The sequence below is a fragment of the Erythrolamprus reginae genome, chromosome 2 (assembly GCF_031021105.1).
Source record: "Erythrolamprus reginae isolate rEryReg1 chromosome 2, rEryReg1.hap1, whole genome shotgun sequence".
Taxonomy (NCBI): domain Eukaryota; kingdom Metazoa; phylum Chordata; class Lepidosauria; order Squamata; family Dipsadidae; genus Erythrolamprus; species Erythrolamprus reginae.
The window spans coordinates 125,168,525-125,180,652 of record NC_091951.1 but is presented as its reverse complement, the minus strand read 5'-3'; the positions used below and the strand labels follow the sequence as shown (position 1 = coordinate 125,180,652).

At 41.8% G+C, this 12,128-nt stretch overlaps 1 protein-coding gene across 3 annotated transcripts in view; it reads left to right on the top strand.

Moving 5' to 3' along the window:
• SH3PXD2B (SH3 and PX domains 2B) overlaps positions 1 to 12,128 on the top strand; it is a 151,632-nt gene that overhangs the window by 124,218 nt on the left and 15,286 nt on the right. For all 3 annotated transcript variants that reach the window (XM_070739409.1, XM_070739407.1, XM_070739410.1), the window contains 2 exons: positions 9,825 to 9,959; positions 10,579 to 10,683. In XM_070739409.1, coding sequence (XP_070595510.1) covers positions 9,825 to 9,959; positions 10,579 to 10,683 — 240 coding nt within the window. The remainder of the gene's footprint in view (positions 1 to 9,824; positions 9,960 to 10,578; positions 10,684 to 12,128) is intronic.

The window sequence follows — 12,128 nt, the reverse complement described above, 5'->3', positions numbered from 1 at the left end:
ATGTTAAAGCTACAAATAGCCCCAGGATACTGTGAGTAATTATATAGGGAGTTGGGGACAGGAAAATGACTTTCTTCTCCTTTCCTGCAGTTGTTTGCCTTCTGCTGACCTCATTCTTTAGTCAAACTCAGGGGTGGACTACTGCCCGGAAAGGGGGAAACGTAGTGGGGTAGCAAAAATGGAGCTCCACCCCAGAGCACCAAATTTGCACTGAAAGATGTTGAAAGAAAATGCAGGGCGTCCTGCATAAGCCACGCCCAGAGTGTGGTAGTAAAAATTTTGGTAACCCTTCATTGGTCAAACCAGAGGGGCAGTTAGCAACAGGCAGGAGACGGACCCTCCAGTCATCATTGTTCTGGATATTAGACTTGTCTATTTGTGGCGGTTCCCTCCATTTATCTTTCAGAGACAGGACACTGTAATTAGAAGCAGCTATGCCTCTGCCCTGCTCGCCTTGAATATCATAGACCCATAATAGTAGAATCTCATATTTTTATTTATTTATTTATTTACTTACTTACTTACTTACTTACTTATTATTTATTTATTTATTTATTTATTTATTTATTTGATTGATTGATTGATTGATTGATTGATTGATTTGATTTGTATGCCGCCCCTCTCCGTAGACTTGGTGATATCCAGCTGCCTTAAACAATTTCCAAGCAATAGGACTCCCAGTTATATCTGGAATACACCTGAGAATAGACTGAGAAACCAATAAGGGAAATGATCTCTTATTTTAAAAACCTTCATTTACCCTCCGTTCCCTGGAGGGTGTATTTAACCATAGATCTTCCCAGGACTGATCATGCAGTCACGTTCAAGTTAGAGTGGTGCAGCTATAAGTTTGTTTGTTTGTTTAGCCGAACAAGTTTAGGATTGTAGTTTGTATAAGCATAACAAAAGTAGAAAGTAGTGATAAAGGAAGAAAATAGGACAGTAGGACAGGGATAGTGGGCACTATGGTGAGCTTATGCATGCCCCTTACAAACCTCTTAGAAAAAAGCAGAGATCAACTGTAGACAATCTAAAGTTAAAGATTTTGGAGCTTGGGGAAGAAACCACAAAGTCAGGTATATATCTGGATTCTCTCAATTGTCTTTATGTCTGATATGCAATGCGAGTTCCATACAGGTAAGCTGTATTCTAGAATACATTGATAGATTAGATTTTAGATTAGATTTATTGGATTTATATGCCGCCCCTCTCCGCAAACTCGGGGCGGCTCACAACAAAGTACTGTAAAAACAATACATAATAACAAATCCAATACCCACCAATCCAATTACAATGTTAAGCTAAAAAATTCATAAAAAAACAACACCAGAATATTTTAAAAAAAGCACACAATCAATCTAACACCAAAACAACATGGGCAAGGGGGAGATGTTTCAGTTCCCCCATGCCTGACGGCAGAGGTGGGTTTTAAGGAGTTTGCGAAAGGCAAGGAGGGTGGGGGCAATCCTAATCTCAGGGGGGAGTTGGTTCCAGAGGGTCGGAGCCGCCACAGAGAAGGCTCTTCCCCTGGGTCCCGCCAGACGACATTGTTTAGTCGACGGGACCCGGAGAAGGCCCACTCTGTGGGACCGAACCGGTCGCTGGGATTCGTGCGGCAGAAGGCGGTCCCGGAGATATTCTGGTCCGGTGCCATGAAGGGCTTTATAGGTCATAACCAACACTTTGAATTGTGACCGGAAACTGATCGGCAACCAATGCAGACTGCGGAGTGTTGGAGTAATATGGGCATACTTAGAAAAGCCCATAATTGCTCTCGCAGCTGCATTCTGCACGATCAGAAGTTTCCGAACACTTTTCAAAGGTAGCCCCATGTAGAGAGCGTTACAGTAGTCGAGCCTCAAGGTGATGAGGGCATGAGTGACTGTGAGCAATGACTCCCGGTCCAAATAGGGCCGCAACTGGCGCACCAGGCGAACCTGGGCAAACGCCCCCCTCGCCACAGCTGAAAGATGTTTCTCTAATGTGAGCTGTGGATTGAGGAGGACGCCCAAGTTGCGGACCCCCCCAGGGTAATGGATGGACAGATAGAATTGTCCTTGGGAGGCAAGACCCACAGCCACTCCGTCTTGTCTGGATTGAGTTTGAGTTTGTTGACACCCATCCAGGCCCCAACAGCCTCCAGTCTTCCTTTACTGTACAATTAGGGCATTCTTGTCTTTTCTTGCTGCTAGTTTCATTGTGATGTCTCTGATAAATGTTGTTCATAGTGCTTCAATGTTCTTCACTGATGTGCTTTGCTATATATTTGATTCAAAGCCAATTTATTGCACCAGTTGGAGAATCTGGCTTGTTTTTGTTGCCTTCATTCGTTTTTCTTATTTGCCAAACACTGTTTCTTTCCTTGGAATAGTAATTTCAGATCAGATTTTTTTGACCCTGACAATCATGGACACTGAAATTTACAAAGACCTTAAACTTACATAATTTTCTATAGCAAAGCAATGGCAATAGCTTTTAAGTTTATATATTGCTCCGTAACACTTTACATGACTCTCTAGGTAGTTTACCATGTAGAAGCATTGTTTTGCACATTATCTCCAACACTCTGGGTCCTCATTTTACTGGCCTTGGAAAGATGGAAGTCTACAATACTGCACTTTAGCCATGGCTCATTCCTATATGTCTTCATTTCATTTATCTATATATACTGTACATATAGATAAAAGTGAAAACCACACACACATTACTCATAAAATCTCCAGAACCGCAAAGCCTACAAACTTGAAAATGACCCTCAGAGCATGAGTATTTCTTATATTATTATTAACAAGCTCTGATGCTAAGGAGTTCTACTTCCCCTCCCCACCTGAAAAGAAATCTGATCCAAATGCAAAACACAAGCAGAGGAGCTTCAGTTTTGCTTTCACAACAGCAAGCAGCTTTACTACAGAACAGTTGAGCTAAGCCACACACACTCTTTCCTGTCTCTTCCTTGCTCACACAGCAAATACTGTTTGAGTTTCCAAACACCCCTTAACTTTCAGTTCAGACAAATATGTTCCTTCTACTGTAACACCAGTTAAAGGGAAAAGAGGCAAAAAATGCAGGAAAAGATTTACTGATGCGGTTAGGAAAACACAAGGGAAGCTGCCTGTTTCTCCCATGGCCAATGCTATGTGGCGTGCTCCAGAGTCAGTTCACCAGACAGCCTGGTCATCCTCAAGCCAGACAGCAAAACCAGGAATGTTGTTTACAAGGTGGTCTTGAGCAATTCATCTGAGGGACAAATTGAAAGTCTAAGCTATACAATTTATTAGCCTGGCTACATAGACAAAGCAGCCACGGTTGCTGCTGGGATTAAAGGGTTTAAACCCATCTGTTTCATTGTTTTTACACTTATAATAATGTCTTCATCTGTAACAGAAACTTACGTTACTAGTTACTCTAATGAAATAATATAGTCACTTTTTTAACTACTCATTAATTTTCAAGCTGTGTCAATTTATCAAGCCCCACATAGTTTCATAGCAATGCATGGGTATCAGTATAATATAATCCTCTAGAAACCGTATGTGGTGATGCTCTCGCTGAGGAAGCAGCATTCATACTTCTTTAGTGGAAGAAGTTAACCCCAGAAGTTCCCCCTTAGTCTCAAGCTGTTACCTCAGGAATAATGTATTCCACCTTCATAATTGCACACAGATTTTATCGATGTAAGTTAAAACCTGTGTTCATCAATGTTATATCGGTACAGAAGAGCCACGGATGATGTAGTCACCAGAGTGACCAAACAGAATATGCAAACAGTGCCAAAATTTTAAGAGGCATACATAGAAATTATTTCTAACCAATAAACTGGGGTGGGCCCATCCCACTTGCTTCAACAGAAAAGGCTTGCTTCAGATCCCATCTGCCAAAGACGTTTAGTTGGCAGGCTCTAGGAGAAGAGCCTTCTGCTGTAGTCTCCACCCTTTGGAACATTCTCCCACTGGAGTTGAGGTCGGTCTCCACATTCCTGGCCTTCCAGAAGAGTTTTATAATATGGATCTACTGGCTGGACTGGGCCCCCATGGGACAATGTCTGCCGGGGCTGGCAGATAGGGTAGAGAGAAGAATCCTCACCCTTATGGGTTCTCTTGGGTTTTCTCATTTAATCTTTTCACTTTAACCATTTCATAGTTTCTTTTTAAAAAAACCTTTTATCATTTTGCAAGCCACCCAAAGTCACTGCCATAGTGAGATAGGCACCATATAAATTTAATAAATAAGTAAACCTATTCTTCAAGAATGTTCTGATTAAAGGGCATTCCCTTCCCCTTAAAGCAAGGGCTACTTACTGCTAAAATCAGGTATATTTAATATTAAATAGGTAGTAAATATAATTCTAAAAGAAACCAAATATTCAGAGTATGCCCTTGTGGTCAGGACAAGCATTACCTTCAGACGTATTGTCACACATAATACCCACATCAGGGAATAAAATCTAGGTGAAAATGGGACTTAACTTTGTGCATAGGATTGGGCTGCCAAGGAATCCACGTTCACACAGGTCTCTGCTTTATTTCACATGAATTTCTTGCTGGAGAAAAACTGAGCAGAAAGGCCCTATTTGACAAGAAAAATACTTGTACAATATCCTTGATACAATAAACTTGACTGTAAAAAATATGACTTCAGTAACCAAGTTGGAACTCATTACCGGACTCCATAGTGTCATCCCCAAACCCCCAACACTTTACCCTTAAATTATCTACGGTTGACCTATCCAGATTCCTAAGAGGTCAGTAAGGGGCGACTACAAGTGCACTAGAGTGCCTTCCGTCCCCTGTCCTATTACTCTCCTATATCTCCTATACCTTTCTTCTATTCCTATATCTCTTCTTCTATTCTTTCATTGATATGTTCTATTACTATACCTTCTTTTCTATTATTTTTTAGATATATTTTACTATGAGTACCTCCTCTATAACCTTCATCATGTATTTTACTATGCGTATATAGATATATATCCACTAAAACCCTCATTGTGTATTAAACAAACAAACAAACAAACAAACAAATAAAATCCTCTTACTGATGTAGCTCAGCTCGCTTTTCTCATCTAAGGTTGAAAAAAGGAAAAGCTGCTGCCCCTTAGTGGTTTTGAATTTCCAGATGCTGGATTTTTTTAATGTTTACATTATCCTGTGGGTCTCCCCACAGATAGCATTTAAGGGATAATTTAGTATGTAAATGAAGACCTTTTCTTAGTTTTCTTTAGTTAGGTATGTCTAGTCTAACAAAGAGAAGAATTAGAGTGACATGGCAGAGGTCTTCCAATATTTCAGGGGCTATCACAGAGAAGAGGGAATCAACCTACTCTCCAAAGCTTCTGAGGGCAGAGTAAGAAGTAACAGATAGAAGATTAGAGAGATCAAATCTAGAATTAAAGAGAAATTTCCTGACTGAGAACACTTAATCAGTGGAACGTATTGCTTCCAGAAGTTGTGGGTGCTCCACCACTGGAGGTTTTTAAAGAAGATATTTGTTTGGAATGGACCAGAAGACCTCCAAGATCTTTTCCAACTCTGTTACTCTAAGTTCTAAGCTATGTGCTTAATTGGGAAAAAATAGCTTCATTTTTTTAAAGGGTTGTGGTGGTTGTGGCTTTAAACCACATCCTCCGGAAGTACAGATCTGCTGCTGTTGCTGGGCCAGATGGAGTGACCACAGGAAATGAAATCAAATAGTTGCATTTAGCATACACAAAACCAATGTGAGGCAAGAGTTACACTCCCTTCCAATTAATACAGATTTTTCTGTTGAAAATGAGGTCTCCAAATAAGTTTAAGTACGTTAGAAATATCCTGTTACTACATACATTGAAAAGTCTTCTATTTTTAAACTCACTTTGATAAGTTCTTCATTTTAGCTAATACGCTTAATGACTTTAGAAGTTTTAATTGATTTCTTCCCGGCTTAATTTGTATGCCAACTAATTCAGCAAACCTTTGAGTCGATGGAAAGTTTTCAGAGCTTTGATTTCTGCTTTTAAGTAAAAATAATAATCTTCCTTTTTTCCTCCTTATTTATCCATTTACAGTATGATATGAGTCAGAGTTAATGTCTCAATCTGGTTCTCTAGTTTTTGCTTTTATTCTGGTTTTATTCATTGTCTTAGTTAATTAATAATGTACTGACTGATGAACACACTTCTAACCATTAAATTACTGAAACTTGAGTGTATTCATCAAGGCCAGGGAGGAAAAGATGTATGCTGTACTAAATACCCACAATAAGTGGTATGTATCATCAAACCTTGGGGCGCTGTGGCTCAGTGGCTAAGATGCTGAACTTGTTGATCAGAAGATTGGCAGCTCAGTGGTTCGAATCCCTAGCACTGAGTAACGGGGTAAGTTCCTGTTACTTGTCCCAGCTGCTGCCAATCTAGCAGTTCGAAAGCACATAAAAATGCAACTCGGAAAATAGGGACCACTTTGTTGGGAAGGTCACAGCACTCCGTGCGCCTTCAGCATTTAGTCATGCTGGCCACATGACCACAGAGAATGTCTTCGGGCAGTACTGGATATTTGGCTTAGAAACAGAGGTGAGTACTGTTCCTAGAGACAGAAATGACTGGGGGGAACTTTTAGCACACAACTTCTCTCCATATTGTAATTATAACTGAAGTTAAGCAACATTGAGCAATCTTGTGACTTCCACCAAAAGAGATGTCTACTATAATCCAACTGAACACATGCACGCACACACACACACACCAGTTAATGCTATTGCTTTTGTTCATTTCACCATCCTGGCCAACCCAGGAATTAATTCTGCAACTGAAAGCTAGAAAGGTTTACTCACGAATTTCAATTAATTAATTAATTGATTTGATTTGATTTGATTTGATTTGTATGACGCCTCTCTCCAAGGACTAGAAGCGGCTTCTAACAAACAGTACAATCTACAAATCCAATATTAAAAACCAGAACCCATTAAGAAACCCTTATTAAAAACAATCACACAACTCAACATACCATACATAAAGCGGGACAGCCGGGAGAGTTAATTTCCCCATGACATAGGTGGGCTTTCAGGAGTTTGCGGAAGGCAAGGAGGGTGGGGGCAGTCCTAATCTCCGGAAGCTGATTCCAGAGGGCCAGGGCTGCCACAGAAAAGGCTCTTCCCCTGGGTCCCACCAAGCGACATTGTTTTGTCGACGGAACCCAGAGATGGCCAACTCTGTGGGACCTAATCGGTAGCTGGGATTCGTGCAGCAGAAGGTGGTCTCGAAGGTATTCTGGTCCAATGCCATATAAGGCTTTATAGGTCATAACCAACACTTTGAATTGTGACTGGAAACTGATTGGCAGCCGGTGCAGGCTGTGAAGTATTGATGTAACATGGGCAGATCGAGGGAAGCCCATGATTGCTGTTGCAGCCGCGTTCTGGAGTTTCCAAACACTTTTCAAAGTAGCCCCATGTAGATAGCATTACAGTAGTCGAGCCTCAAGGTAATGAGGGCATGAGGAGGACGCCCAAGTTGCAGACCCTCTCTGAGGGAGTCAATAGTTCCCCCCCGGGTAATGGACGGACAGATGGAATTGTCCTTGGGAGGCAAAACCCACAGCCACTCCGCCTTGTCAGGGTTGAGTTTGAGCCTGTTGACACCCATCCAGACCCTAACAGTCTCCAGGCACCGGCACATCACTTCCACTGCTTCTCTGACTGGACATGGGATGGAGATGTACAACTGGGTATCATCACCGTACTTATGATACCTCACCCCATGCCCTTGGATGATCTCGCCCAGTGGTTTCATGTAGATATGAATAGCAAGGAGGAAAGGACTGACCCCTGAAGTACCCCACAAGGGAGAGACCTCGAGGTCGACCTCTGACCCCCCACTAACACCGACTGTGACCGACCAGAGAGGTAGGAGGAGAACCACTGCAGAACAGTGCCTCCCACTCCCAACCCCTCCAGCTGGCACAGAAGGATACCATGGTCGATGCTATCGAAAGCCGCTGAGAAGTCAAGAAGCACCAGGACAGAGGACAAGCCCCTGTCCCCGGTCCGCCAGAGATCATCAATCAGTGCGACCAAAGCAGTTTCCATCTATAGCCGGGCCTGAACCCTGACTGTTGAGGGCCTAGATAATCGACTTCTTCCAAGGACCGCTGGAGCTGGAGTGCCACCACCTTTTCAACAACCTTCTTCATAAAGGGAAGGTTGGAGACTGAACGATAATTATTAAGTTGTCTTAAATTGTTGTCTTGTCTCATCTACTTTATATAATCCATACTGGATTCTGAGAACACAAGTTTTCACACACACACACACACACACACACGAATCCCAGTTTCTGGTGAGGTCCCATAGAGTTGGCCTTCTCCAGGTCCTGTCAACTAGACAATGTTGCTTGATGGGGCCCAGGGGAAGAGCCTTCTCTGTGGGGGGGCCCGGCCCATTGGAATCAGCTCCCCCAGGAGATTTGTACTGCCCCAACCCTCCTTGCCTTTCATAAGAATTTGAAAACATATTTATGCTGCCAGATGTGGGGTCATTAGATCCCAGCCTCCAGCCACTGAATGTTTAGTATGCTTATGGTTTGTACTTGAATGAATGACTTTTGATGTTTAGCTTTTTTTATAATGTTTTAAATTAACTATTTATATTAATTGGATCCAGTTGTATTATTGTACACTGTTTTATTATTGATATGTTGTGAGCCACTCCGAGTCCACGGAGAGGGGTGGCATACAAATCAAATCAAATCAATCAATCAATCAATCAATCAATCAATCAAACAATCAATACTAATTTTTCAATATACAGTGGTACCTCATGATACGAACCCCTCGTCATACGAACTTTTCAAGATACGAACCCAGGGTTCGGAATATTTTTGCCTCTTCTTACGAACTTTTTTCACCTTACGAACCTGCCGCCGGCCGCTGGGATGCCCCACCTCCAGACTTGAGTTCCTCCCAGTTTTTTCCCACCCTGTCCTGCCCCATTCTCCCCTCTGGATCTCCATGGGTTTCCTCCGTTTTTCTGTACTCTTTCCTGCCCCATTCTCCCCTCTGGATCTCCATGGGTTTCCTCCGTTTTTCTCCACTCTTTCCTGCCCCATTCTCCCCTCTGGATCTCCATGGGTTTCCTCCGTTTTTCTGCACTCTTTCCTGCCCCATTCTCCCCTCTGGATCTCCATGGGTTTCCTCCGTTTTTCTGCACTCTTTCCTGCCCCATTCTCCCCTCTGGATCTCCATGGGTTTCCTCCGTTTTTCTCCACTCTTTCCTGCCCCATTCTCCCCTCTGGATCTCCATGGGTTTCCTCCGTTTTTCTGCACTCTTTCCTGCCCCATTCTCCGCCCTGGATCTCCATGGGTTTCCTCCGTTTTTCTGCACTCTTTCCTGCCCCATTCTCCCCTCTGGATCTCCATGGGTTTCCTCCATTTTTCTCCACTCTTTCCTGCCCCATTCTCCCCTCTGGATCTCCATGGGTTTCCTCCGTTTTTCTGCACTCTTTCCTGCCCCATTCTCCCCTCTGGATCTCCATGGGTTTCCTCCGTTTTTCTGCACTCTTTCCTGCCCAATTCTCCCCTCTGGATCTCCATGGGTTTCCCTCCCCCCCCCACTCTGTTCGCCTCAGCTTCGTCTGCCGGCAGTTTTTTTTTTTAAAGCCTTAATGTTTTGGATTTTCCTAATCGGCTTGCACGCATTATTGGCTTTTCCATTGATTCCTATGGAAAACATTGTTTCATCTTACGAACTTTTCACCTTACGAACCTCGTCCTGGAACCAATTAAGTTCGTAAGATGAGGTATTACTGTATTACATCAATGACCAAGTATTCTGTCTTGTTTCCTAAAATATAGCTGGAGATTTGTCATCTGCTGATCCCATGGTGCTGGAACAATATGTGGTGGTGGCTGATTACCAGAAGCAAGAGAGCTCTGAAATTAGTTTGTGTGCTGGCCAAGTTGTGGACATAATTGAGAAGAATGAATCTGGTAAGGGTTACTCATTTGGGATATAGAGGAGTCCAGAAAAAACAATTTGTAAAGAAAGGATCTCTTGTTTCTTATAACTTCCTAATATAGTACTTTGCCTGAATGTGTTCTAATGAGGTTAGACGAGGTTAGATTTAGGCAAAGGGATGACGTGTGCAATAGATTTCATGTTCGAAAGCAATTTAGTAAGATTTTATCCTAGCTCCATTTCACAAATCCCTTGTCTAAATTGACACGCTATCTAAAACCCAGGTTTCTATTTCTACAAGTGCATAACAATAGTTCTAATAGAGAGCAATTAAAAGTGGGGGAAAGTGTAATGAAGCACCCAGCATGTCAACATATCTTTGAGTGCCTACCTTTATTTTCACTACATTAACAGGATTTTGTTTGCAAGGAGAAAATTCGTATGCGGAAGGGTAGTACAGTATTGATTGCCTAATTCCCAGGGACCTCAGCATGCCTTTCATTTTCTTAATTGGAACTCAGACCACAGACTGGTGTGATCTATGATTGGTATAGGATTGGGATAGAGCATTCCATCATAGTGTGTGTTGCATAATCCTCTCTAGAATGCATTGTGACTCTCCACTTAATTCTTCTTTTCTTTATGTTTTAGGCTGGTGGTTTGTAAGTACATTGGATGAACAAGGATGGGTTCCCGCAACATGCCTAGAAGTCCAGGATGGTGCCCAGGATGAATTTTCAATGCAAACTGAAGAAGGTGGGAGTAGATCAAGATACTTTCAGATTAGCCCCAAATTGTTTCATACTATACGTTTTGGTGGGCTTTGAGCCCACATAAAATATTCAGGACAATGTTCAGAGAGGAAATACACTAAATACTTAAGTGCCAAGAGCGTACTTCCAAGGGAGTCCCCCATAGCAAGTTCTCATGAAGATTGACATCATTTAGTTTGATACTTTTGACAGAGAATGCTGGTTTTTTAGGAGCTCTTTCGTCATAAGCTTTCGCACTCTAGTACTTCAAAAGTCATGCCAGACTTTGGCATAGAAAACCCAGCCTCTATACAGGTAGATCTTGACTTACAACCACAATTGAGCCCAAATTTTCTGTTACTAAGTGAGACATTTGTCAAGTAGGTTTTGCCCAATGTTACGACCTTTCTTGCCACAGTTGTTAAGTGTATCACTGCACTTGTTACATTAGTAACAATTTAACAATTGGTTGTTAAGCAAATCCGGCTTCCCAATTGACTCTGCTTTGTCAGAAGGACACAAAAGGTGATCACATGACCCTAGAATACTGCAACCATCATAAATGTGAGTCAGTTGCCAAGCATCTGATGTTGATCACATGATCTTTGGACTGCTGTAACGGTTGTAAGCGAAAAATGGTCACAAAATCGCTTTTTCAGTGATGTATCTTTGAACAAGTCACTAAACAAACTGTTGTAAGTCAAGGACTAGCTCTATTAATGCTCACATGAATTCCAAAAAACAAATCATTAAAAAAAACCAAATGAACAGTTTATGCTTATCCCAGGACACAGAACCTGAGCAATAGTTATACTCAGGTGACTCTGAGAACACAGAAAAACCTCCAAGTGGTCTCAACGCCTCTCTAAAAAGAATGCAAATGATCCGCTGTCTGCACTTCAATATAAATTCTTCCCTTCCTCCCATTGAGTCAGAACTGAAGAAGCTTTGTGGATGAGAAGTGAAACATCTTCAAAGAAAAACTAGAAAGTCTTTTAGCTGCCTCTTGAAAAAAGCACCTTGGAGACAACCATGAACTGGATGACTGATAATCTCCATAGACACTTTGCATAGAAAAGCAAACTTTAAATGCTTTTGAAGGCAATTTCTAAAGTAACCCATATTTTCATGAAGAATGCACATGAACATGAATTATGAATTGAGTGACCAAACTTTTTTTAACGCACTGATATGGAGGAAGGTATCTTTTGTTGCGGAAATTCCGCACAAAACAGGAGTTTATTCTGTTAAGGAATAAGGGACTAAAGTCCTAATAATAGAACTTATTGAAGTAATGCAAATGTTAGATATTATAGTGGGAGTTTGATTTGCTGACTACAAGGTCAGTTGCATTGTGGGTGAGTAAAATTAAAGTTTTACTTTAATTATTTTTAATTTTAAAAAACCCCTCAAGATACATTTTAGTGTACATTCTTAAATCGAATTGCT